This window comes from Odontesthes bonariensis, chromosome 5, assembly GCF_027942865.1.
Source record: "Odontesthes bonariensis isolate fOdoBon6 chromosome 5, fOdoBon6.hap1, whole genome shotgun sequence".
Classification (NCBI taxonomy): domain Eukaryota; kingdom Metazoa; phylum Chordata; class Actinopteri; order Atheriniformes; family Atherinopsidae; genus Odontesthes; species Odontesthes bonariensis.
Genome location: NC_134510.1, coordinates 41,270,494 through 41,297,945, shown reverse-complemented (window position 1 = coordinate 41,297,945; position 27,452 = coordinate 41,270,494). Strand labels below are relative to the sequence as shown.

Below are 27,452 nucleotides of genomic sequence, written 5' to 3'. Positions count from 1 at the left end.
TAGTTAAAATGTGATTAAGTTTTGAAACTCGAGCTTCAGATTTGGAGCTTTATTCAGCTGAAAATAGGTGTGTCTTCAGCCTGGACTTAAACACACTGAGTGTTTCAGCTGATCTGAGGCTTTCTGGGAGTTTGTTCCAGACATGTGGAGCATAGAAGCTGAATGCAGCTTCTCCATGTCTGGTTCTGACTCTGGGAACTGACAGAAGACCGGATCCAGATGACCTGAGGGGTCTGGAAGGTTCATCCTGGGTCAGGAGGTCACTGATGTATTCTGGTCCTGGATCATTCAGAGCTTTATAGACCAGCATCAGAACTTTAAAGTCTATCCTCTGATGGACAGGCAGCCGGTGCAAAGACCACAGAGCTGGACTGATGTGGTCCAGTTTTTTGGTCTCAGTGAGGACTCGAGCAGCAGAGTTCTGAATGAGCTGCAGGTGTCTAACGGACTTTTTAGGTAGACCTGTAAAGATGCTGTTACAGTCATCAAGCCTACTGAAGATGAATGCATGGACTAGTTTTTCCAGGTCCTGCTGACACATCAGATCCTTTAACCTTGATATATTCTTAAGGTGATAGTAGGCTGACTTTGTTACTGCCTTAATGTGTTTTTCCAAATTTAGGTCTGAGTCCATCACTACACCCAGATTTCTGGCCTGGTTGGTAGTTCCTAGGTGTATAGATTGAAGTTCTGTGGTGACCTGTAATCGTTTCTCTTTGGCTCCAAAGACAATGACGTCAGTTTTTGTTTTTGTTTAGCTGGAGAAAGTTGTGGCACATCTAGTCATTAATCTCCTCAATGCATTTACCAAGAGCCTGTACAGGGCCTCGCTCTCCTGGTGACATTGTAATGTATATCTGCGTGTCATCTGCATAGCTGTGGTAGTTTATTTTGTTGTTTTTTTATAATCTGTGGCAGTGGGAGCATGTAGATGTTAAACAGAAGAGGTCCCAGGATGGAACCTTGGGGAACTCCACATGTGATTCTTGTCTGCTCAGATGTAAAGTTACCTATTGACACAAAGTACTTCCTGTTCTTTAAGTATGTTTTGAACCAGTTTAGTACAGTTCCGGAAAGACAAGGCATCATTAACAGGCTGCTGCAGAATTTAACAATCTGTTGAAGAGCTCCATTTAATCTGGCGCTCAGCTGCAGATGGAAGCATAGAAGAACTCATCCTCTCCACCCTGTCAAAGATCCGTTTTTAATATGTGGGTCGGTGCAGATTCTCACCTTAAACCGTCCTGAGGAGCGTCTCCATCATCGTTTTATCAAACCAACGATCATTCTCTCAGAAAAAGGGGACGAGAAGTCAGTGTGATGCTTTCCTTTTATTAGAACACATGAAATAAAATACATTTATCTCACACAGAAAGCAGAGCAGAGGAAATGAAAGCTGAGATCAGAGCAGACCGATGTTGTCCTGAAGGAAGTGAACCAACAGCTGGTACACAACAACATCAGCTGGTATACAACAACCCAACAGCTGGTACACAACATCATCAGCTGGTGTACAACAACATCAGCTGGTACACAACATCATCAGCTGGTATACAACAACCCAACAGCTGGTACACAACATCATAAGCTGGTATACAACAACCCAACAGCTGGTACACAACATCATAAGCTGGTATACAACAACCCAACAGCTGGTACACAACAACATCAGCTGGTATACAACAGCATCAGCTGGTACACAACAACATCAGCTGGTATACAACAACATCAGCTGGTATACAACAACATCAGCTGGTATGCAACAACATCAGCTGGTATGCAACAACATCAGATGGTATGCAACAACATCAGATGGTATACAACATCATCAGCTGGTACACAACAACATCAGCTGGTATGCAACATCAGCTGGTGTACAACAACATCAGCTGGTACACAACAACATCAGCTGGTATGCAACATCAGCTGGTGTACAACAACATCAGCTGGTACACAACAACATCAGCTGGTATGCAACATCAGATGGTATACAACATCATCAGCTGGTACACAACAACATCAGCTGGTGTACAACAACATCAGCTGGTACACAACAACATCAGCTGGTACACAACAACATCAGCTGGTATACAACATCATCAGCTGGTACACAACAACATCAGCTGGTACACAACAACATCAGCTGGTATACAACATCATCAGCTGGTACACAACAACATCAGCTGGTACACAACAACATCAGCTGGTATCCAACATCATCAGCTGGTATACAACAACCCAACAGCTGGTACACAACAACATCAGCTGGTACACAACAACATCAGATGGTATGCAACAACATCAGCTGGTATACAACAGCATCAGCTGGTACACAACAACATCAGCTGGTATGCAACAACATCAGATGGTATACAACAACATCAGCTGGTACACAACAGCATCAGCTGGTACACAACAACATCAGCTGGTATACAACAACATCAGATGGTATACAACAACATCAGATGGTATACAACAACATCAGCTGGTACACAACAACATCAGCTGGTACACAACAGCATCAGCTGGTATACAACAACGTCAGCTGGTACACAACAACGTCAGCTGGTACACAACAACATCAGCTGGTACACAACAACATCAGCTGGTATACAACAACATCAGCTGGTATACAACAACATCAGCTGGTATACAACAGCATCAGATGGTATACAACAACATCAGCTGGTATACAACAACATCAGCTGGTACACAACAACATCAGCTGGTACACAACAGCATCAGCTGGTGTACAACAACATCAGCTGGTATACAACAACATCAGCTGGTGTACAACAACATCAGCTGGTATACAACATCATCAGCTGGTACACAACAACATCAGCTGGTATACAACAACATCAGCTGGTACACAACAACATCAGCTGGTACACAACAGCATCAGCTGGTACACAACAACATCAGCTGGTATACAACAACATCAGATGGTACGCAACAACATCAGCTGGTACACAACAGCATCAGCTGGTGTACAACAACATCAGCTGGTATACAACAGCATCAGCTGGTACACAACAACATCAGCTGGTGTACAACAACATCAGCTGGTATACAACAACATCAGCTGGTGTACAACAACATCAGCTGGTATACAACATCATCAGCTGGTATACAACAACATCAGCTGGTATACAACAACATCAGCTGGTGTACAACAACATCAGCTGGTATACAACAACATCAGCTGGTATACAACAACATCAGCTGGTATACAACAACATCAGCTGGTATACAACAACATCAGCTGGTACACAACAACATCAGCTGGTATGCAACAACATCAGCTGGTATACAACAGCATCAGCTGGTACACAACAACATCAGCTGGTGTACAACAGCATCAGCTGGTACACAACAACAACAGCTGGTATACAACAACATCAGCTGGTACACAACAGCATCAGCTGGTACACAACAACATCAGCTGGTGTACAACAACATCAGCTGGTACACAACAACATCAGCTGGTGTACAACAACATCAGCTGGTACACAACAACATCAGCTGGTATGCAACAACATCAGCTGGTATACAACAGCATCAGCTGGTACACAACAACATCAGCTGGTACACAACAACATCAGCTGGTATACAACAACATCAGCTGGTGTACAACAGCATCAGCTGGTACACAACAACATCAGCTGGTACACAACAGCATCAGCTGGTACACAACAACATCAGCTGGTATACAACAACATCAGCTGGTATACAACAACAACAGCTGGTACACAACAACATCAGCTGGTATACAACAACAACAGCTGGTACACAACAACATCAGCTGCCCCTTGGAGCAGTTTGGCTGATTAATAATGTCGAGTTGAATCTATAAAACAGGAAAATGGCCACAGACTGAGCTGCAGGCTGGCAGCGGTGTCCCACCTGGAGCTTTTTAGGTGTCAGTTCAGCTTTGAGCAGCTGAGGAACACCAACACTTTAAGGCCACAAGCATTCTGTTTTTAAAGAAGTCCCAAAGACGTAGAAATCCACGGAAAGTTGGTAAAAACTGTCCCAGGAGCAAAAATCAGCTCCTAATCGTCCACATTAAACTTTAAATAAAGTTTTTCTTGTTGCTACATTCTGATGCTCCGAGTTAAAAAGGACAGATTTTATGAGTTGATGTGACATTTCTGATGAGTTTCTGATGACTACCTGGAGAAACCCACCACAGCGGGAGCCTGTCAGTGGATTAAAGCTTTACTGTGTTCAGGTAAAGAACGATTGAACATTTTCATCCAGAATAATCTGTAATCCCGGTTCATTAGACATCAGATTACACAGGAAAATAAGCCCCTTTAATAACTGATTTCATCCACCCAATATTTTATCCTTTAAAAAATCTATTTTCTATATTTTCTAAGAAGATATCCTACTTTAGCCCTGTTCGCCTGCTACGCTACTAGCATGCTAACGGGACAGTAGAATTACTTCCCGCCTTTATTAGCTTACAAACGTAGCGATGGGTCCGTTAGGAAGCTTACGGTTACGTTTCAGAGTCACATAACGGAATGATTTTCTGTAAAACAGAAGTTATTGAGCCAAAAGTATCAGAGATCATTTTACTGAAACAGTGAAGGTAGAGTTAGCAGGACCCGAGTCCGATCTGCCCGTTAGAACAATGCCCAAACAGAACAATTTTATAGGGATAGACGCTGGGATGGTCTGGGATAAACGCTGGGATGGTCTGGGATAAACGCTGGGATGGTCTGGGATAGATTCTGGGATGGTCTGGGATAGACGCTGGGATGGTCTGGGATAGATGCTGAGATGGTCTGGGATAAACGCTGGGATGGTCTGGGATAGACGCTGGGATGGTCTGGGATAAACGCTGGGATGGTCTGGGATAGATGCTGGGATGGTCTGGGATAGATGCTGGGATGGTCTGGGATAAACGCTGGGATGGTCTGGGATAGACGCTGGGATGGTCTGGGATAAACGCTGGGATGGTCTGGGATAAACGCTGGGATGGTCTGGGATAGATGCTGGGATGGTCTGGGACACGTTTTGCTCTTGTTTTAATGAACCACCTTTGGAGGAGCAGGATGTTGGAGTGTTTTGTTCTCTGAATTGCAAAATGGCTGCCGTCAGCTGCAGCGTTTATGACCGTGGCACGGAACAACACGTCCCGTTGTTCCGGTTGTCAGGCGGTCACACAGCTACATCTCATCAGCGTGCTTCGTCGTGTCGTGGCCTCCTTTCCGGGTCACCTGCACAGCAGCTGAGACGTTCCCCGACTGGCTTCCCTCGTATGTCCCCCCATCAGACGCCGCCTTTTCTGGGACGTCCACCGGTTCTCGGAGAACAGCAGCGCCCCCTGGAGGTCCTGATTGGCTGAGGTCAGGGGGCGGCGGGGTGGAATCTGTCGGACCGCCGGCGCCGTCTGCCGTCAGCTGTGAGGACGCTGGGTCTGTCAGGATGTTTCTGGAAATAACTGCAGAGATTAAAAGTGAGGATTTCTTCTTCTGCTGCGTTCAAAATGAGGAATTTAATATTCATTCATCGACTTCTTTTTTAAATTTAAACCCCGACTGAAACAGATTCATGAGCAGATGTGACTGTACTTGGTTTATACTGTAATTAAGTTAATTAAGACACATTTCATCCAACACAAACTCAATGTTCAGTTTCACATAAAAGCAGAATAATAATACACGATAATCAGCTGAGGTCAGACTAATCAGTACGTTCTCTGGGAGCTCAGCTCCTGTTCAGTCTTCAGAGTGACATGTTTAAAACAAAGAAGGTAAAGAAGAGCAGACAGGAAGTGATGTCACCGACCTCCCGTGGGTCGGTAGTCTTCGTCCGCCGACGGGCGGCGACTGAACGGACTGAAGCTCGGCAGGATGATCAGACCCAGCGACACCAGGATGATCTGAGGACACGAACACAGCGTCAGTCACACAACACTCTGCCTCCGTCAGAAGCCTAAAAACCAGCCGATGAACTCGTCCATCCTACCAGTAAGCAGGTGCTGGTCTGGGCTCCTTTGCTGACCGTCTGTTTGATGAGAGACTGAAGCTGTCGCAGCTGAGCCAGCAGAGACCTGAGCAGAAACAGCCACATGTGAGCAGGCTGAGACCTCTGACCTGACCTCTGACCTCTGACCTTCTGCTCCACCCGTCTCAGACAGGAGGGGATGTTTGCTCTGAATTAAACCTAAAAACTGGTTCAGCTGGTTAACTGCTTTCTTATCGTGTCAGTTCAATCGATTCGTTAGGATTTAAAGGTAAACACGAGAAAATTGTGCTAAAGAAAGAAAAACTTGGACCAGACTCAGTGAATAATTCCCTAAATTCAACAATTAACCTTCTAATACTGAGTCAGTACCTAATGACGAACCTCCTGATCTCTATACTCCCTCTAATATAGACCAGTGAGCAGTGCTGACCAACATGTCATTGGGGTCATCAGGTGGGAACCTCCTTTCATCAGTGTTTCGTCTAGTTGGGCCCACGACACCTCCAGGATTCAAACCCTGGTTCGGGTCGGGGGTAGAAATGGAAGAGGTAAAGATAAGTAGGAATGGGGTTCAAACCCTGGTTCGGGTCGGGGGTAGAAATAGAAGAGGTAAAGATAAGTAGGAATGTAAGTACTAAAGTAGCTAACAGGAGCTCTGTCCTAACTTTAGTACATTTAAACTCCTCTACTAGACTGGATACTGGGAGCTGGAGTATGCCTTTCCCATACAGTGCCACAGTACTTAAGCACCTAGGAACACCTAGCCACTAATATAAAAACTAACTAATCTTTCCTTTTTCTCTGCAACAGATAATCTCATACACAGGAAAATAATTCTGAATGAAAGTGGGCTCGTACATGTTGTGTTTCTCCAGCTGCTCCACCGTCCTCTGCAGCTCTTTGTTCTGCGCTGAGCACGCCGCCGCCCTGCCAGCACATGCACACGCACACGTGCACAGTCAGTCAAAACATGTAAAAACTGTAGAATCATCATTTAAAGCTGCGAGCGAACAAATCTACAGCAGAGACAACACATCAGAGGAAGAATCTTCTTCTTCTTCTGCGTCTGAACCGCTCCAGCTGCTGCTGTTCTGAGCTCCAGATGTTTCTCCGAACCTGTTCTCCAGCCCGTCGATGTACTCCTTCCTCCTGCGCCGGCTGTCCTGAGCCGACTGCTTGTTGCGGATCTTCCTCCGGACTTTCTTCAGGATTCGTTCCTCCGCCTGCGAGGGAAAAAAACGGTGAAATCATGGCCGCGGTTTAGCCGCACGGCGTCAGGTGGGCGGCGCTCTGACCTTAGTGAGGGGCTTGTTGCCGGGCAGAGACATGCCCTCCTCCGTCAGCAGCTTCTGCTCCTCCTCCGTCAGCCGCAGGTCCGGGAACAGCTGCAAACAGCAGAAGAAGAGTGAGTCCTCCAGGCCGGAGCTCACCTGGAACTCACCTGGATAGCGGCGTCAGTTCAGCCAAAGCTAAGGTACGGCGAGGTCACTGTAGTCACATGACTACAGTATCAATAAATCAATAAATATACAATAATCACCACAAAAGTCTGCTATGTAGCTTATCTGTGTGCAAATGCAGTCTCCCTCACATAGCCGCTAAGATAATAATGGACTCGTCTCCGTCTCCCTGTTAGCATTAGCATTAGCATTAGCGGCTAACAGCCTGAATCCCGCCTTCACTACCTGGTCCTCCTTCCTCCGCCGCTGGGGCAACATTGGACCCCTTTTTTTGGTGATAAATAAATCTAAAGTTTTCTGTTTCCTTTTCATATTTTACATTAATTAGCAAACAAAACCCAGCTAATAGCATCACCTTTGACCTCCAGGCTCTGTCATCTCGTGGGAGGGGGGGGGGGGGGGGGCTGGGAGATACCACATTTCCAAAGGGGAGATGATACTTAGATAAATTGATTGTGTTGTTCAGAATTTCCTTTGTAGTTAATTTATAATGTATTAAATAATAGAATAATCAATACAAATTGACACAGAGTAATTCCATAAATTCATTTAAAAAAATTTAAAAAAAAAAGAAAAACGAACATTTTCATTTTCCCCTGGAGCCAAGGTGTGGCAGCTGCCATACCTTGGCATAATAAATACTCAATTGACACCCATGCACCTGGAGCTCCAGGCTGGAGCGCAGCGCACGGACAGGAAGGCTGTGTTCGAAACCGCCTACTTCTCCTACTTCTCCTACTACTCATACTAACTTTAACTTTTTTAAGTTCCCTGATGCATACTAGATTCTCCTAAATGTTGGGTATGCATCATGAGGTTACTACTCATACTCAAACTACCCAAGATGCAACGTAACGTGACGTCGCCGATCGTCATTTCCTGTCAAAACGGCAGTTTCAAGCTAGCTACAACGAGGGTAGGTTCATTTCCTGTTTTCAAAACAAAAGCACCAATTGTATGGTAATGGCTTTCCCTGTGATAAAAGGCAACGGGTATTTTATTTTGTGAAAATAACCGGAAGTGCGTTAGCTCACTGCGGCTAGCTTTAGTAGCGCCGAATTCGTGGGAACAAAATTGTAAACAGCCGGTATTTTGTCAGGTTTTCAACACGTTGGGGATCTAAACGACTACTTTCTCACCTGAAAATGTTTCAAATGTTGCTAAAGTTTACAGAGTTTAGAGCTTAAGAGAAATCAGCTTCAGGCCGGCTGATTTCGGCTCGGGCAGGAGCGAAATGCATTGTGGGTAAACGCTCTGCATACTGTCTGATCGATGAGTATGTAGTATGGAGTATGCAGTATGTAGTACGCAGTATGTAGTATGCAGTATGCGGTATGCAGTATGTAGTATGGAGTATGCAGTATGCAGTATGCGGTATGTAGTATGCAGTATGCAGTATGCAGTATGCAGTATGTAGTATGCAGTATGTAGTATGCAGTATGTAGTATGCAGTATGCAGTATGTAGTATGTAGTATGTAGTATGCAGTATGTAGTATGCAGTATGCAGTATGCGGTATGTAGTATGTAGCATGTAGTATGCAGTATGCGGTATGCAGTATGTAGTATGCGGTATGCAGTCTGTAGTATGCAGTATGTAGTATGCGGTATGCAGTCTGTAGTATGCAGTATGTAGTATGCGGTATGCAGTCTGTAGTATGTAGTATGCAGTATGCGGTATGCAGTATGTAGTATGCAGTATGTGGTATGCAGTCTGTAGTATGTAGTATGCAGTATGCGGTATGCAGTATGTAGTATGCAGTATGTAGTATGCAGTATGTAGTATGTAGTATGCAGTATGCAGTATGTAGTATGCAGTATGCAGTATGTAGTATGCAGTATGTAGTATGCAGTATGCAGTATGCAGTATGTAGTATGCAGCATGTAGTATGCAGTATGTAGTATGTAGTCTGTAGTATGCAGTATGCGGTATGCAGTATGTAGCATGTAGTATGCAGTATGCGGTATGCAGTATGTAGTATGCAGCATGCAGTATGCAGTATGTAGTATGTAGTATGCAGCATGCAGTATGCAGTATGCAGTATGCAGTATGTAGTATGCAGTATGCAGCATGCAGTATGCAGTATGTAGTATGCAGTATGTAGTATGCAGTATGCAGTATGCAGTCTGCAGTATGCAGTATGCAGTATGTAGTATGCAGTATGCAGTATGCAGTATGTAGTATGTAGTATGCAGTATGTAGTATGTAGCATGTAGTATGCAGTATGTAGTATGCAGTATGTAGTATGCAGCATGTAGTATGCAGTATGCAGTCTGCAGTATGCAGTATGTAGTATGTAGTATGTAGTATGCAGTATGCAGTCTGTAGTATGCAGTATGCAGTATGCAGTATGTAGCATGTAGTATGCAGTATGTGGTATGCAGTATGTAGTATGCAGTATGTAGTATGCAGTATGTAGTATGCAGTATGCAGTATGTAGTATGCAGTATGTGGTATGCAGTATGCAGTCTGTAGTATGCAGTATGCGGTATGCAGTATGTAGCATGTAGTGTGCAGTATGCGGTATGCAGTATGTAGTATGCAGCATGCAGTATGCAGTATGTAGTATGCAGTATGCAGTATGTAGTATGTAGTATGCAGTATGTAGTATGCAGTATGTAGTATGTAGTATGCAGTATGCAGTATGCAGTATGCAGTATGTAGTATGCAGTATGTAGTATGCAGTATGCAGTATGTAGTATGTAGTATGCAGTATGTAGTATGCAGTATGCAGTATGCAGTATGTAGTATGCAGTATGCAGTATGTAGTATGTAGTATGTAGTATGCAGTATGCAGTCTGTAGTATGCAGTATGCAGTATGCAGTATGTAGCATGTAGTATGCAGTATGTGGTATGCAGTATGTAGTATGCAGTATGTAGTATGCAGTATGTAGTATGCAGTATGCAGTATGTAGTATGCAGTATGTGGTATGCAGTATGCAGTCTGTAGTATGCGGTATGCGGTATGCAGTCTGTAGTATGCAGTATGCGGTATGCAGTATGTAGCATGTAGTATGCAGTATGCGGTATGCAGTATGTAGTATGCAGCATGCAGTATGCAGTATGTAGTATGCAGTATGCAGTATGTAGTATGTAGTATGCAGTATGTAGTATGCAGTATGTAGTATGTAGTATGCAGTATGCAGTATGCAGTATGTAGTATGCAGTATGCAGTATGTAGTATGCAGTATGCAGTATGTAGAATGCAGTATGCAGTATGTAGTATGCAGTATGCAGTATGCAGTATGCAGTATGTAGTATGTAGTATGCAGTATGTAGTATGCAGTATGCAGTATGCAGTATGTAGTATGCAGTATGTAGTATGTAGTATGCAGTATGTAGTATGCAGTATGCAGTATGTAGTATGCAGTATGCAGTATGCAGTATGTAGTATGCAGTATGCAGTATGCAGTATGTAGTATGCAGTATGTAGTATGCAGTATGTAGTATGCAGTATGTAGTATGTAGTATGCAGTATGTAGTATGCAGTATGCAGTATGCAGTATGTAGTATGCAGTATGTAGTATGCAATATGTAGTATGTAGTATGTAGTATGCAATATGTAGTATGCAATATGTAGTATGCAGTATGTAGTATAAAGTATGTAGTATGCAGTATGCAGTATGCAGTATGTAGTATGCAGTATGTAGTATGCAGTATGTAGTATGTAGTATGTAGTATGCAGTATGCAGTCTGCAGTATGCAGTATGTAGTATGCAGTATGTAGTATGCAGTATGCAGTATGTAGTATGTAGTATGCAGTATGCAGTATGTAGTATGTAGCATGTAGTATGCAGTATGTAGTATGCAGTATGTAGTATGCAGCAGGTAGTATGCAGTATGCAGTCTGCAGTATGCAGTATGTAGTATGTAGTATGCAGTATGCAGTCTGTAGTATGCAGTATGCAGTATGCAGTATGCAGTATGTAGCATGTAGTATGCAGTATGTGGTATGCAGTATGTAGTATGCAGTATGTAGTATGCAGTATGTAGTATGCAGTATGTAGTATGCAGTATGCAGTATGTAGTATGCAGTATGTAGTATGCAGTATGCAGTCTGTAGTATGCAGTATGCAGTATGCAGTATGTAGCATGTAGTATGCAGTATGCGGTATGCAGTATGTAGTATGCAGCATGCAGTATGCAGTATGTAGTATGCAGTATGTAGTATGCAGTATGTAGTATGCAGTATGTAGTATGCAGTATGTAGTATGTAGTATGCAGTATGTAGTATGTAGTATGCAGTATGTAGTATGCAGTATGCAGTATGCAGTATGTAGTATGCAGTATGCAGTATGCAGTATGTAGTGTGCAGTATGTAGTATGCAGTATGTAGTATGCAGTATGTAGTATGCAGTATGCAGTATGCAGTATGTAGTATGCAGTATGCAGTATGTAGTATGTAGTATGCAATATGTAGTATGTAGTATGTAGTATGCAATATGTAGTATGCAATATGTAGTATGCAGTATGTAGTATAAAGTATGTAGTATGCAGTATGCAGTATGTAGTATGCAGTATGTAGTATGCAGTATGTAGTATGCAGTATGTAGTGTGCAGTATGTAGAATGCAGTATGCAGTATGTAGTATGCAGTATGCAGTATGCAGTATGTAGTATGCAGTATGCAGTATGTAGTATGTAGTATGCAGTATGCAGGATGTAGTATGTAGTATGCAGTATGCAGTATGTAGTATGTAGCATGTAGTATGCAGTATGTAGTATGCAGTATGTAGTATGCAGCATGTAGTATGCAGTATGCAGTCTGCAGTATGCAGTATGTAGTATGTAGTATGCAGTATGCAGTCTGTAGTATGCAGTATGTAGCATGTAGTATGCAGTATGTGGTATGCAGTATGTAGTATGCAGTATGTAGTATGCAGTATGTAGTATGCAGTATGTAGTATGCAGTATGCAGTATGTAGTATGCAGTATGTAGTATGCAGTATGCAGTCTGTAGTATGCATTATGCAGTATGTAGCATGTAGTATGCAGTATGCGGTATGCAGTATGTAGTATGCAGCATGCAGTATGCAGTATGTAGTATGCAGTATGCAGTATGTAGTATGTAGTATGCAGTATGTAGTATGCAATATGTAGTATGTAGTATGCAGTATGCAGTATGTAGTATGCAGTATGTAGTATGCAGTATGCAGTATGTAGTATGCAGTATGCAGTATGTAGTATGCAGTATGTAGTATGCAGTATGTAGTATGTAGTATGCAGTATGCAGTATGCAGTATGTAGTATGCAGTATGTAGTATGCAGTATGTAGTATGTAGTATGCAATATGTAGTATGTAGTATGTAGTATGCAATATGTAGTATGCAATATGTAGTATGCAGTATGTAGTATAAAGTATGTAGTATGCAGTATGCAGTATGCAGTATGTAGTATGCAGTATGTAGTATGCAGTATGTAGTATGTAGTATGCAGTATGTAGTATGTAGTATGCAGTATGTAGTATGCAGTATGTAGTATGCAGTATGTAGTATGTAGTATGTAGTATGCAGTATGTAGTATGTAGTATGCAGTATGCAGTATGTAGTATGCAGTATGTAGTATGCAGTATGCAGTATGCAGTATGTAGTATGCAGTATGTAGTATGCAGTATGTAGTATACAGTATCTAGTATGTAGTATGTAGTATGCAATATGTAGTATGCAGTATGTAGTATGCAGTATGCAGTATGTAGTATGCAGTATGTAGTATGTAGTATGCAGTATGTAGTATGCAGTATGTAGTATGTAGTATGTAGTATGTAGTATGCAGTATGTAGTATGCAATATGTAGTATGCAGTATGTAGTATGTAGTATGCAGTATGTAGTATGCAATATGTAGTATGCAATATGTAGTATGCAGTATGTAGTATGCAGTATGTAGTATGCAGTATGCAGTCTGCAGTATGCAGTATGTAGTATGTAGTATGCAGTATGCAGTATGTAGTATGTAGTATGCAATATGTAGTATGCAATATGTAGTATGCAGTATGTAGTATGCAGTATGTAGTATGCAGTATGCAGTCTGCAGTATGCAGTATGTAGTATGTAGTATGCAGTATGCAGTCTGTAGTATGTAGTATGCAGTATGTAGTATGCAGTATGTAGTATGTAGTATGCAATATGTAGTATGCAATATGTAGTATGCAGTATGTAGTATGCAGTATGTAGTATGCAGTATGCAGTATGCAGTATGTAGTATGTAGTATGTAGTATGCAGTATGTAGTATGCAGTATGCAGTATGTAGTATGCAGTATATAGTATGCAGTATGCAGTATGTAGTATGCAGTATGCAGTATATAGTATGCAGTATGCAGTATATAGTATGCAGTATGCAGTATGCAGTATGTAGTATGTAGTATGTAGTGTGCAGTATGCAGTATGCAGTATATAGTATGCAGTATGCAGTATGCAGTATGTAGTATGCAGTATGCAGTATGCAGTATATAGCATGCAGTATGTAGTATGCAGTATGTAGTATGTAGTATGTAGTATGCAGTATGCAGTATGTAGTATGCAGCGTGCAGTATGCAGTATGCAGTATGTAGTATGCAGTATGTACTATGCAGTATGCAGTATGCAGTATGCAGTATGTAGTATGCAGTATGTAGTATGCAGTATGTAGTATGCAGTATGCAGTATGTAGTATGTAGTATGTAGTATGCAGTATGTAGTATGTCGTATGTAGTATGCAGTATGTAGTATGCAGTATATAGTATGCAGTATGCAGTATGTAGTATGCAGTATGTAGTATACAGTATGTAGTATGTAGTATGTAGTATGCAGTATGTAGTATGTCGTATGTAGTATGCAGTATGTAGTATGCAGTATATAGTATGCAGTATGCAGTATGCAGTATGTAGTATGTAGTATGTAGTATGTAGTATGCAGTAGGCGGTTTCGAACACAGCCGAAGTCTCACCAGGTCTCCGGCGAGGTCGTGGGGACGGGCGCCGGTCAGGCTGCCGGGGGGGCGGGCCGCTGAGACCACCGGCAGCTCGTTGACGATGCAGGAGTCCGAGAGCAGCAGCTGAGAGCTCCACTCATCTGGAAGAGGACGGCGTCATGTGTGACCTCACAGCTTTCATAAAGGTGATGTCACTCTGTTCTGTTACAAATAGGTAAATCTTTTATTTTGAAACCGGAAATACATGTCGCATTTCAGGTGACTCCTTTCCTTGCTTATAAACAGGAAGTGAGGAGAAGCATGCATAGATATATATAGAATAGTTTAGAACGTCCGCACAGGTCGGCCATCTTACCACAGGGTGAGATGTCCGGGAGACAGTCAGACCTGAGGTAACCATAGTTACGGTATGTGATCTGCTCTGACGCTGTTACTCTTATCTCACAGAAATCTCCACCATTTTACACTGTTTTACATACTAAAAGACCCTGTGCCATATTTTATTTATTCGGTCATCTGTGCAATAATTCCCGTCACTACTGTGCAATATCTTTTCTATTTATGGTCAGACTATGTGCATACAATGTGTAATTAACACAAGTGTAGTGCAATATGGGCAATAACTCAACCATAGTGCCATAACTTATTTTATTTAACTCTCTTTACTTTGTATATCTTGTATAGCCTATATTCTTTTTTACACTTTGTTTTAGATTATTCTATATTAATGATATATTATATTAATTATTCTATATTATACTGTATTTGAGATTTATAGAGATCCTATGTGTGTGTTTGGAGCTACTGGGGACTTGAATTTCCCTGAGGGAGTCATCCCAAGGGGTAAATAAAGTTCAGTCATGGGGCAAATAAACCTGAAATATTTACGTTTTTATTTTAAAAAATAAATATGGACTTCGTCTGTAGTGTGATAATTAGCTTACTACTTTGATGTTTATAATAACCTAAACGTTTGAGAATTAAGCAAGTTATGTCTTGAATGTTTGAATGTTTCACCATCAACACAATGAGAGAGCTGCCTGTGGTAAGATGGCCGCCGTCTGCGGACCTTCCACTCCGTTGCCCAGCAACGCGGACGAGACATCTAGCCGTTCTATTCCTATCTATGGAAGCATGCTTCAGAGGTGCTGTTTTTGTTAGTTTTTTCTACCATGTTGAATCTGCCTGCATCTTATGCTCTTTGATGGCATCGTTGGTATGTAACAAGTAGTTTTACTGTTATTAATGATTGCAGATTCACAGATTATTTTTCTGTCAATGTTTTTGAGAAGTTTATGCAGAAAGTCTATTGAGTCATTACAGTTACTGTTACTGTTGTTAAAATTCATATAAGGGAAGAAATGTGAATAAATAGTTGATTATATGTTAAAATATGTTAAAATACAATAGTTTTACTAAATACATTCACACCACCAGTCATTTGATACCTAGAGTGGATCTTTCCTTTTCTTTTTTTCCTCTCTTTCCTCCCTCCTTCTTTCTCTCCTTCCTTTAAAAAAATACATTTTTTCTACTTATATTATTTCTTTTTTTTCCCCTTTCAAATTATCACTACTATTAAAATGGTCTTTTTTTTTCTAAATCATGTTCAGTTATTTATCTTTATTTAATTTTCACTTCAAATCTGTGTAATTGGTCCTATGTTTTATTAGTTTTCATTTATTGAACTACTATATTTCATGACTGTTGATTTTGCTAAGATGATGTGCAGCTGTGAACATGTAAACATGCACATGAAGGGAAATTTCACTTGTCAAATTGTGACATTTTTTCAATTGTGAAAAAATGAATAAAAATTAAGTTATAAAAGAAAATACAATGGTTTTGTAGGTAAAAAAAAGGTATAAATACATGAAAGGTAGCAGTTAAAAACAAGCACATTAGTTGATTTAAGAATCAGTATATTTACACGGTGTGTGTGTGTGCGTAAGTATGAAGAGGAAGCAATTTTATTTGTATTCGTTATGTCTTTGTGTGTTTTAGTTTTACTCTTTCTTACGTCATTGAACCTGTGGACAAGGGACGACTGTCTCCAGAGTCGTGATGTCAGGAAGGAGTTTGTCTAACTGCCCACGTGTATCACAGGACATATACTGAGGGCAGCATACACTCAGATCTGAAGCTCCGCCCCCGGACTCACCCAGCTCGATGGAGATGACGTTCTCCTGTCCAGGTCCAGGCTCAGCTCCGCCCACTGCGCTGATGTCATAAACCACCTGGAAGACGGTCGCGGAAGTCGGCCGGCCAGTCGCCGTGTTGACTGCCGTCACCGTGGCGACGGGACTCTCGACAACGGGTTCCTCAGAGATGCCGCTGTCGCTCTCCGATGAACGGTCTGCCGCCGGCCCGCTGGAAAACACCGCGTTCGGGTCGACGCCATAGAGGTCGTCCTCCGATTCGCTGTCGTTGAGCGTCTGCTGAGGCAGGAAGGAAACGTCTCAGATAAAAAATATTATAAATAATAAAGAAGCTGTAGGAATAAAACATAAAGGATCTATAAGAATAAAACATAAAGGAGCTATAAGAATAAAACATAAAGCAGTTATAGGAATAAAACATAAAGGAGCTATAAGAATAAAATATAAAGGAGCTATAGGAATAAAACAAAGGAGCTATTGGAATAAAACATAAAGGAGTTATAGGAATAAAACAAAGGAGCTATAAGAATAAAATATAAAGGAGCTATAAGAATAAAACAAAGGAGCTATAAGAATAAAACATAAAGGAGCTATAGGAATAAAACATAAAGGAGTTATAGGAATAAAACATAAAGGAGCTATAGGAATAAAACATAAAGGAGCTATAAGAATAAAACATAAAGGAGCTATAAGAATAAAACATAAAGGAACTATAAGAATAAAACATAAAGGAGCTATAAGAATAAAACATAAAGGAGTTATAGGAATAAAACATAAAGGAGATATAAGAATAAAACATAAAGGAGCTATAAGAATAAAACATAAAGGAGCTATAAGAATAAAACATAAAGGAGCTATAGGAATAAAACATAAAGGAGCTATAGGAATAAAACATAAAGGAGCTATATGAATAAAACATAAAGGATCTATATGAATAAAACATAAAGGATCTATAAGAATAAAACATAAAGGATCTATAGGAATAAAACATAAAGGATCTATAAGAATAAAACATAAAGGATCTATAGGAATAAAACATAAAGGAGCTATAGGAATAAAACATAAAGGAGCTATAGGAATAAAACATAAAGGAGCTATAAGAATAAAACATAAAGGAGCTATAGGAATAAAACATAAAGGAGCTATAGGAATAAAACATAAAGGAGCTATAGGAATAAAACATAAAGGAGCTATAAGAATAAAACATAAAGGAGCTATAAGAATAAAACATAAAGGAGTTATAGGAATAAAACAAAGGAGCTATAGGAATAAAACAAAGGAGCTATAGGAATAAAACATAAAGGAGCTATAGGAATAAAACATAAAGGAGCTATAGGAATAAAACATAAAGGAGCTATAGGAATAAAACATAAAGGAGCTATAGGAATAAAACATAAAGGAGCTATAGGAATAAAACATAAAGGAGCTATAGGAATAAAACAAAGGAGCTATAGGAATAAAACATAAAGGAGCTATAGGAATAAAACATAAAGGAGCTATAGGAATAAAACATAAAGGAGCTATAAGAATAAAACATAAAGGAGCTATAAGAATAAAACATAAAGGAGTTATAGGAATAAAACAAAGGAGTTATAGAAATAAAACAAAGGAGCTATAGGAATAAAACAAAGGAGCTATAGGAATAAAACACAAAGGAGCTATAAGAATAAAAAATAAAGGAGTTATAGGAATAAAACGTAAAGGAGTTATAAGAATAAAACATAAAGGAGCTATAGGAATAAAACATAAAGGATCTATAGGAATAAAACATAAAAGAGCTATAAGAATAAAACATAAAGGAGCTATAGGAATAAAACAAAGGAGCTATAGGAATAAAACATAAAGGAGCTATAGGAATAAAACACAAAGGAGCTATAAGAATAAAACACAAAGGAGCTATAAGAATAAAAAATAAAGGAGTTATAGGAATAAAACGTAAAGGAGTTATAAGAATAAAACATAAAGGAGCTATAGGAATAAAACATAAAAGAGCTATAAGAATAAAACATAAAGGAGCTATAGGAATAAAACATAAAGGATCTATAGGAATAAAACATAAAAGAGCTATAAGAATAAAACATAAAGGAGCTATAGGAATAAAACATAAAGGAGCTATAGGAATAAAATATAAAAGAGCTATAAGAATAAAACATAAAGGATCTATAAGAATAAAACATAAAGGATCTATAGAAATAAAACATAAAGGATCTATAGAAATAAAACATAAAGGATCTATAAGAATAAAACATAAAGGAGCTATAGAAATAAAACATAAAGGAGCTATAGAAATAAAACATAAAGGAGCTATAAGAATGAAACATAAAGGAGCTATAAGAATAAAACATAAAGGATCTATAAGAATAAAACATAAAGGAGCTATAAGAATAAAACATAAAGGAGCTATAGGAATAAAACATAAAGGATCTATAGGAATAAAACATAAAGGATCTATAGGAATAAAACATAAAGGAGCTATAAGAATAAAACATAAAGGAGTTATAGGAATAAAACATAAAGGAGCTATAGGAATAAAACATAAAGGAGCTATAAGAATAAAACATAAAGGAGCTATAAGAATAAAACATAAAGGAGCTATAGGAATAAAACATAAAGGAGCTATAGGAATAAAACATAAAGGAGCTATAAGAATAAAACATAAAGGAGTTATAGGAATAAAACATAAAGGAGCTATAGAAATAAAACATAAAGGAGCTATAGAAATAAAACATAAAGGAGCTATAAGAATAAAACATAAAGGAGCTATAAGAATAAAACATAAAGGAGTTATAGGAATAAAACACAAAGGATCTATAAGAATAAAACATAAAGGAGCTATAAGAATAAAACATAAAGGAGCTATAAGAATAAAACATAAAGGAGCTATAAGAATAAAACAAAGGAGCTATAAGAATAAAACATAAAGGAGCTATAAGAATAAAACATAAAGGAGCTATAAGAATAAAACAAAGGAGCTATAAGAGTAAAACATAAAGGAGCTATAGGAATAAAACATAAAGGAGCTATAAGAATAAAACATAAAGGAGCTATAGGAATAAAACATAAAGGAGCTATAAGAATAAAAACATAAAGGAGCTATAAGAATAAAACAAAGGAGCTATAAGAGTAAAACATAAAGGAGCTATAGGAATAAAACATAAAGGAGTTATAGGAATAAAACAAAGGAGCTATAGGAATAAAACATAAAGGAGCTATAAGAATAAAACATAAAGGACCTATAAGAATAAAACATAAAGGAGCTATAAGAACAAAAAGTAAAGGAGTTATAGGAATAAAACGTAAAGGAGTTATAAGAATAAATCATAAAGGAGCTATAGGAATAAAACATAAAGGATCTATAGGAATAAAACATAAAGGAGCTGTAGGAATAAAACATAAAGGAGCTGTAGGAATAAAACATAAAGGAGCTATAGAAATAAAACATAAAGGAGCTATAGAAATAAAACATAAAGGAGCTATAGGAATAAAACATAAAGGAGCTATAAGAATAAAACATAAAGGAGCTATAAGAATAAAACATAAAGGAGCTATAGGAATAAAACATAAAGGAGCTATAGGAATAAAACATAAAGGAGCAATAGGAATAAAACATAAAGGAGCTATAGGAATAAAACATAAAGGAGCTATAAGAATAAAACATAAAGGAGCTATAGGAATAAAACATAAAGGAGCTATAAGAATAAAACATAAAGGAGCTATAGAAATAAAACATAAAGGATCTATAGGAATAAAACATAAAGGAGCTATAAGAATAAAACATAAAGGAGCTATAAGAATAAAACATAAAGGAGCTATAAGAATAAAACATAAAGGAGCTATAGGAATAAAACATAAAGGAGCTATAGGAATAAAACATAAAGGAGCTATAAGAATAAAACATAAAGGAGCTATAGGAATAAAACATAAAGGAGCTATAGGAATAAAACATAAAGGAGCTATAGGAATAAAACATAAAGGAGCTATAAGAATAAAACATAAAGGAGCTATAAGAATAAAACATAAAGGAGCTATAAGAATAAAACATAAAGGAGCTATAAGAATGAAACATAAAGGAGCTATAAGAATAAAACATAAAGGAGCTATAAGAATAAAACATAAAGGAGCTATAAGAATGAAACATAAAGGAGCTATAAGAATAAAACATAAAGGAGCTATAAGAATAAAACATAAAGGAGCTATAAGAATAAAACATAAAGGAGCTATAGGAATAAAACATAAAGGAGCTATAGGAATAAAACATAAAGGAGCTATAAGAATAAAACATAAAGGAGCTATAGGAATAAAACATAAAGGAGCTATAGGAATAAAACATAAAGGAGCTATAAGAATAAAACATAAAGGAGCTATAAGAATAAAACATAAAGGAGCTATAAGAATAAAACATAAAGGAGCTATAGGAATAAAACATAAAGGAGCTATAGGAATAAAACATAAAGGAGCTATAGGAATAAAACATAAAGGAGCTATAAGAATAAAACATAAAGGAGTTATAGGAATAAAACATAAAGGAGCTATAAGAATAAAACATAAAGGAGCTATAGGAATAAAACATAAAGGAGCTATAAGAATAAAACATAAAGGAGCTATAAGAATAAAACATAAAGGAGCTATAGGAATAAAACATAAAGGAGCTATAGGAATAAAACATAAAGGAGCTATAGGAATAAAACATAAAGGAGCTATAAGAATAAAACATAAAGGAGCTATAAGAATAAAACATAAAGGAGCTATAGGAATAAATGTGACAGATCAGATTATGATGGGCGGGTCCATCAGAGCAGACCAATAAGACGACGTCTGCAGGTGAGGGAAATAATCAAGATGTTTGCATCATACAGCATGTTTGCTCTGCGCTCCGACTTTAGGTCATGTGACCCGCTCTTAACCCTCCAGTGGAAACTCACGCCATCGGGGTCCACCGCCCAGTCCTGCAGGGGTTTCTGTTCGGAGCAGGAAGGCGGCACGTCGAGCTGCCAGCCGCCCGCCGCCACACACCCGAGGAACAGCTCCCCGCTCTCTGCGTCCATCACCTGAAACACACCAGCCGGGTCAGAACAACTGGGTCACACCAGCCAGGTCAGAACATCTGGGTCAGAACATCTGGGTCAGAACACCTGGGTCAGAACATCTGAGTCAGAACATCTGGGTCAGAACACCTGGGTCAGAACATCTGGGTCAGAACAACTGGGTCACACCAGCCAGGTCAGAACATCTGGGTCAGAACACCTGGGTCAGAACACCTGGGTCAGAACATCTGAGTCAGAACATCTGGGTCAGAACATCTGGAACTCCCCGACTCAGACTGGAAATTTAAGCCGAGGAAAACAGCTCCTGTTTGGGCTTCATGAACCAACTTCTAACGAACTGGACTGAATCCTTAAAGTGCCTCCAGATCACAGTGGCTGTGTTCCAAACCGCCTACTACTCCTACTACTCCTACTACTCCTACTAACTTTAACCTTTTTTAAGTTCCCGGATGCATACTAGATTCTCCTAAATGTTGGGTATGCATCATGAGGTTACTACTCATACTCAAACTACCCAAGATGCAACGTAACGTGACGTCGCCGATCGTCATTTCCTGTCAAAATTGCAGTTTCAAGCTAGCTACAACGAGGGTAGGTTCACTTCCTGTTTTCAAAACAAAAGCACCAATTGTATCGTAAAGGCTGATTTATGCTTCAGACGCAAAGCCTCTGACGCTCGGACGCAGAGCCTCTGCGAGCGTCAAAATCTTGACCACTCCCCCACGCAGAGGCTCTGCGCGCGTTCTCGTGCACCTCAAAAAAATCCTGACTACGCGACAGACGCACGCAGACCACCAACGGAAGTGCGCAGACAAAAGCGGCTGTGATTGGTCCTCGGTGTGCTTTTCCAGGTTTAACAAGTGTAGCAAACTCCCCAGTCTCTTCCCTGGTCTGGTTCAACAGGCGTACAGACCACCTACGCTTCTTCCTTCGTCTTTTCGCCAACTCCAATAGCAGAATCCTTCCTTCTTCAAGGTCGAGCAACTCCATATCCATCTCCATAGTATCTTGCAGACGCGCCATTGTTGTTTTGACCAGGATCAGCGTGTCAGCGGAATATATACACTCCCCCCACCGAAGTTCTCACGACTCGCGAGAGTCATGTTGGTTGCAGAACCATAACATGAAAAGTGGTTCGCGACCAGAGCAAAGCAACACGTCAAGACGTTAGACGCAGAACTGTAATCTGCCCTTAACGGCTTTCCCTATGATAAAAGGCAACGGGTATTTTATTTTGTGAAAATAACAGGAAGTGCGTTAGCTCACTGCGGCTAGCTTTAGTAGCGCCAAATTCGTGGGAACAAAATTGTAAACAGCCGGTATTTAGTCAGGTTTTCAACACGTTGGGGATCTAAACGACTACTTTCTCTCCTGAAAATGTTTCAAATGTTGCTAAAGTTTACAGAGTTTAGAGCTTAAGAGAAATCAGCTTCAGGCCGGCTGATTTCGGCTCGGGCAGGAGCGAAATGCATTGTGGGTAAACACTCTGCATACTGTCTGATCGATGAGTATGTAGTATGCAGTATGTGGTATTTAGTATGTAGCATGCAGTATGTAGTATGTAGTAGGCATTTCGAACACAGCCAGTCTGTTGGTTCTACGTAAACAATCAGGAAGCTGAAAAGCACACAGCTGGGATCAGGTGAGGCTGGAGGACATCCTGCTGCACACACCCAGGAAGGCAAACTAACACCAACCGGCACAACCAGTCCGACTGTAGACCTGATCCACCTGATCCACCTGATCCAGCTGAGCCTGAACTCACCAACCAGCACAGAGACACAGAGCAGTGCTGATCAGATATAATTTCTCTATGTTTTATATGAAAACAGGAAGCAGCTGATCCACTGAAACATGTTCCAACATGAACATAAACCCAGAATCTGAGTCAGAACCAGAGTTAGTTCAGTTCTGAGCAGCTTTAAAGTGAATATCTGCAGATGTTTCCATGGTAACAGCTGCAGAGATTCACTGAAACATGTTCCAACATGAACATAAACCCAGAATCTGAGTCAGAACCAGAGTTAGTTCAGTTCTGAGCAGCTTTAAAGTGAATATCTGCAGATGTTTCCATGGTAACAGCTGCAGAGATTCACTGAAACATGTTCCAACATGAACATAAACCCAGAATCTGAGGCAGAACCAGAGTTAGTTCAGTTCTGAGCAGCTTTAAAGTGAATATCTGCAGATGTTTCCATGGTAACAGCTGCACACCATGCTGAGATATGCCAAGTTTTCAGCTAACAGCTCTTTGGGAATCACCTTGTTGCTGCAGAAATCCTGTTTTCTGTCTGTCACACTGTGTTATCTTTGCTGTTTTTCACACATGCAGCTAAAGAAATGGGAACAAATCTTAATTCCAGTCTAAAACCCACAAAGAGCTTCTAGATTATTCATTTCTGGTGGCATAAAACAGTTTAATCATGTAATTTATATGAATTGTTCCATAATTAGTCATTAGATTATGTCTTATATTCCTTTTTAAGCTTTAAATTGAATCTTATTTACTTTTTCTTAATGTTGAATAACATATAATTCTTATTATTGTCTGTTTTTTCCTACTTTTAGACGTGATAACGTTCATTATTTAGGGTTTAGGATTTTTTTTAAACTGAATTTCATATATTAATTTGACTCTTTTGGTAACTGAAAGCAGTTTTAATGTAAATGTAGAAAAAAGTTGAAACTATGAAGCTGTTTTTCACAGATGCAGCTAAAGAAATGGGAACAAATGATGTGTCTCTGTGACAGGCTGCTGGGAACAAAGTGCCTAAAGATCCAGTTTAAAATGTGGACACAACACTGGTTCATCCCTTGAGTTAGGAGCCTTTTTCCTGCCTGAATAGTTCAGAGCTCAGAGTTAAGTGGCTTAACAAAGAAAAAACACATTCCTCTGAAGATGCTCAGGTGCAAGGACTGGACTGAAGATGAGGGAAGAAGCAGAAAATGTCCAAAGAGAAACTCTGAGAGAGCTCCAGGAAGCTGCAGAACTGCTGATCAGGACACTTTAAAGGTTACAGGAAGGCTGGATGGATATATATATATATATATATATATATATATATATATATATATATATATATATCCTTGTTTCAGTCATTCTGCAGAACTTTAATATTATATTATATTTAATAGATTTAATAGATTAAATATATATATTTAATATATTTAACAGATGAAATATATATATTTAATATATTTAACGGATGAAATATATATATATATAATATATTTAACAGATCAAATATATATTTAATATATATATATTGAATATATTTAACAGATTAAATATATAGATTTAATATATATATATTTAATATATTTAACAGATGAAATATATAGATTTAACATATATATATATTTAATATATTTAACAGATTAAACTGATCCGAAATGAAGCAGCAGGTTTCTGATTCCAGGTGAAATAAATTAAATGAGCTCAGGAAGAAGGATTTACTGAGTTATTTCAGTTAGAATAACGAAGTTTTTCCTGTTCAACCATGAATAAAAACATTATTCATGTGTTTCATCACATTATTATTCCTGATCTCAGTTTAAAGGGACCCACTAACTTTCCAAGACTTTCCAAGACTTTCCAGGCCTCTCAGCGACAGTTTTAACCCGGCCGGATCCAGCACAGAGCGGCTCATATACTCACAGTTCAGTCTTCTTCTTCGGTGGTGCTATTTCCGGTTCGGGCGGTCCGGTTCTTCATGGGAGCGGGTTCTCGGGTTCTCCGCCGCAGATCCGCTGACACACAAAGGAACAAGAAGCGGAGCTGGCCGCGGAGAGCGCAGCCTCACAGCCCACCAGCCTCCCGGTCCTCCTCCTCTTCCTGTGGCTGTGGGCCCTCTGGCTGCCCCGCAGGTGTGTGGCGCCACCTGCCGGCCGGGAGCCGCCTGCCGGCCGAAAGTCGCCTAGCAGGTGAAAACGGTTAAAAGCGGTTTAAACACCAAGTTCTTCAGAGAAAAAAGATCAAACTGAAATAAAGCAAGAATCAGAGAAGAGAAACTACATTATTCAGAAGGAAACTACAAGAACAGCAGGTGAGAAACAGGATGTCACTCCAGAATAAAACAGGATTTCGAGTTGGTTTCTCCCTCAGGGATCACCTGCATCATGTCGTTTCTCCCACACCTTGAATCTTTTGACTCAGAATTAGTTCCTAATTAGTAAGTTTAGCTCATTTCGTTTCGTCATTGAGTGAAAAATATTCAAACCCCAACCCATTGTTTGACAACGTCAGGAATTTAATAAACACCACCTGGTGGTGTAATACTACACCAGGTGGTGTTTATTAACACCTGGTGGCTCTGATTAAACATCTGAGGGGGTTGTGATGGCAATGAACAGGTGGCGTAAAATAGAAGCCAGATGCCTTTATAGATGGCTGGTAGAGTAGGAGAATTATGACCGTTTGGGGCTTCCGTACATCAGCTCTATAGGATATTTTTATTATCTATATCCATTCATATTCATATGCAACATATGTTATTCAAATGTTATTCACATGTTATTCACATGTCATTCACATGTTATTCACATGTTATTCAAATGTTATTCACATGTTATTCACATGTTATTCACATGTTATTCACATATTATTCATATGTTATTCAAATGTTATTCAAATGTTATTCACATGTTTTTCACATGTTATTCACATGTTATTCACATGTTATTCACATGTTATTCACATGTTATTCAAATGTTATTCACATGTTATTCACATGTTATTCACATGTTATTCACATATTATTCATATGTTATTCAAATGTTATTCAAATGTTATTCACATGTTTTTCACATGTTATTCACATGTTATTCACATGTTATTCACATGTTATTCAAATGTTATTCACATGTTATTCACATGTCATTCACATGTTATTCACATGTTATTCACATGTTATTCACATATTATTCATATGTTATTCAAATGTTATTCAAATGTTATTCACATGTGTTTCACATGTTATTCACATGTCATTCACGTGTTTTTCACATGTCATTCACGTGTTTTTTCACATGTCATTCACGTGTTTTTCACATGTGTATCACATGTTATTCACGTCATTCACGTGTTATTCACATGTTATTCACATGTCATTCACGTGTTATTCACATGTTATTCACATGTTATTCACGTGTCATTCAACTGTTATTCACGTGTCATTCACATGTCATTCACATGTGTTTCACATGTCATTCACATGTTATTCACATGTTATTTATATGTTATTCACATGTAATTCACATGTTATTCACATGTTATTCACATGTTATTCATATGTTATTCACATGTCATTCACATGTCATTCACGTGTTATTCACATGTTATTTATATGTTATTCACATGTCATTCACATGTAATTCACATGTTATTCACATGTTATTCACATGTTATTCATATGTTATTCATATGTCATTCACATGTCATTCACGTGTTATTCACATGTTATTTATATGTTATTCACATGTCATTCACATGTAATTCACATGTTATTCACATGTTATTCACATGTTATTCATATGTTATTCATATGTTATTCACATGTCATTCACATGTCATTCACGTGTTATTCACATGTTATTTATATGTTATTCACATGTCATTCACATGTTATTCACATGTCATTCACATGTAATTCACATGTTATTCACATGTCATTCACATGTTATTCACATGTTATTCACATGTCATTCACATGTAATTCACATGTTATTCACATGTTATTCACATGTTATTCATATGTTATTCACATGTCATTCACATGTCATTCACGTGTTATTCACATGTTATTTATATGTTATTCACATGTCATTCACATGTTATTCACATGTCATTCACATGTAATTCACATGTTATTCACATGTTATTCACATGTTATTCACATGT

At 38.8% G+C, this 27,452-nt stretch overlaps 1 protein-coding gene across 2 annotated transcripts; it reads right to left on the bottom strand.

The window, feature by feature from the left end:
• Nucleotides 1–1,316: 1,316 nt before the first annotated feature.
• creb3l4 (cAMP responsive element binding protein 3-like 4) lies at nt 1,317–25,470 on the bottom strand. 2 transcript variants are annotated; one of them, XM_075466400.1, is made up of 10 exons: nt 25,212–25,470; nt 21,431–21,556; nt 16,511–16,787; nt 14,365–14,489; nt 7,278–7,367; nt 7,099–7,205; nt 6,841–6,909; nt 5,983–6,067; nt 5,803–5,896; nt 1,317–5,455 (listed from the first exon to the last, which is right to left on the bottom strand). In XM_075466400.1, the coding sequence occupies exons 2-10, from the start codon at nt 21,551–21,553 to the stop codon at nt 5,181–5,183; spliced, it is 1,245 nt and encodes a 414-aa protein (XP_075322515.1). In that variant the 5' UTR covers nt 21,554–21,556; nt 25,212–25,470; the 3' UTR covers nt 1,317–5,180. The 2 variants fall into 2 exon arrangements, with proteins under 2 accessions (XP_075322515.1, XP_075322516.1); XM_075466401.1 differs by having other exon boundaries at nt 16,511–16,784.
• Between the last annotated feature and the right edge of the window lie 1,982 nt (nt 25,471–27,452).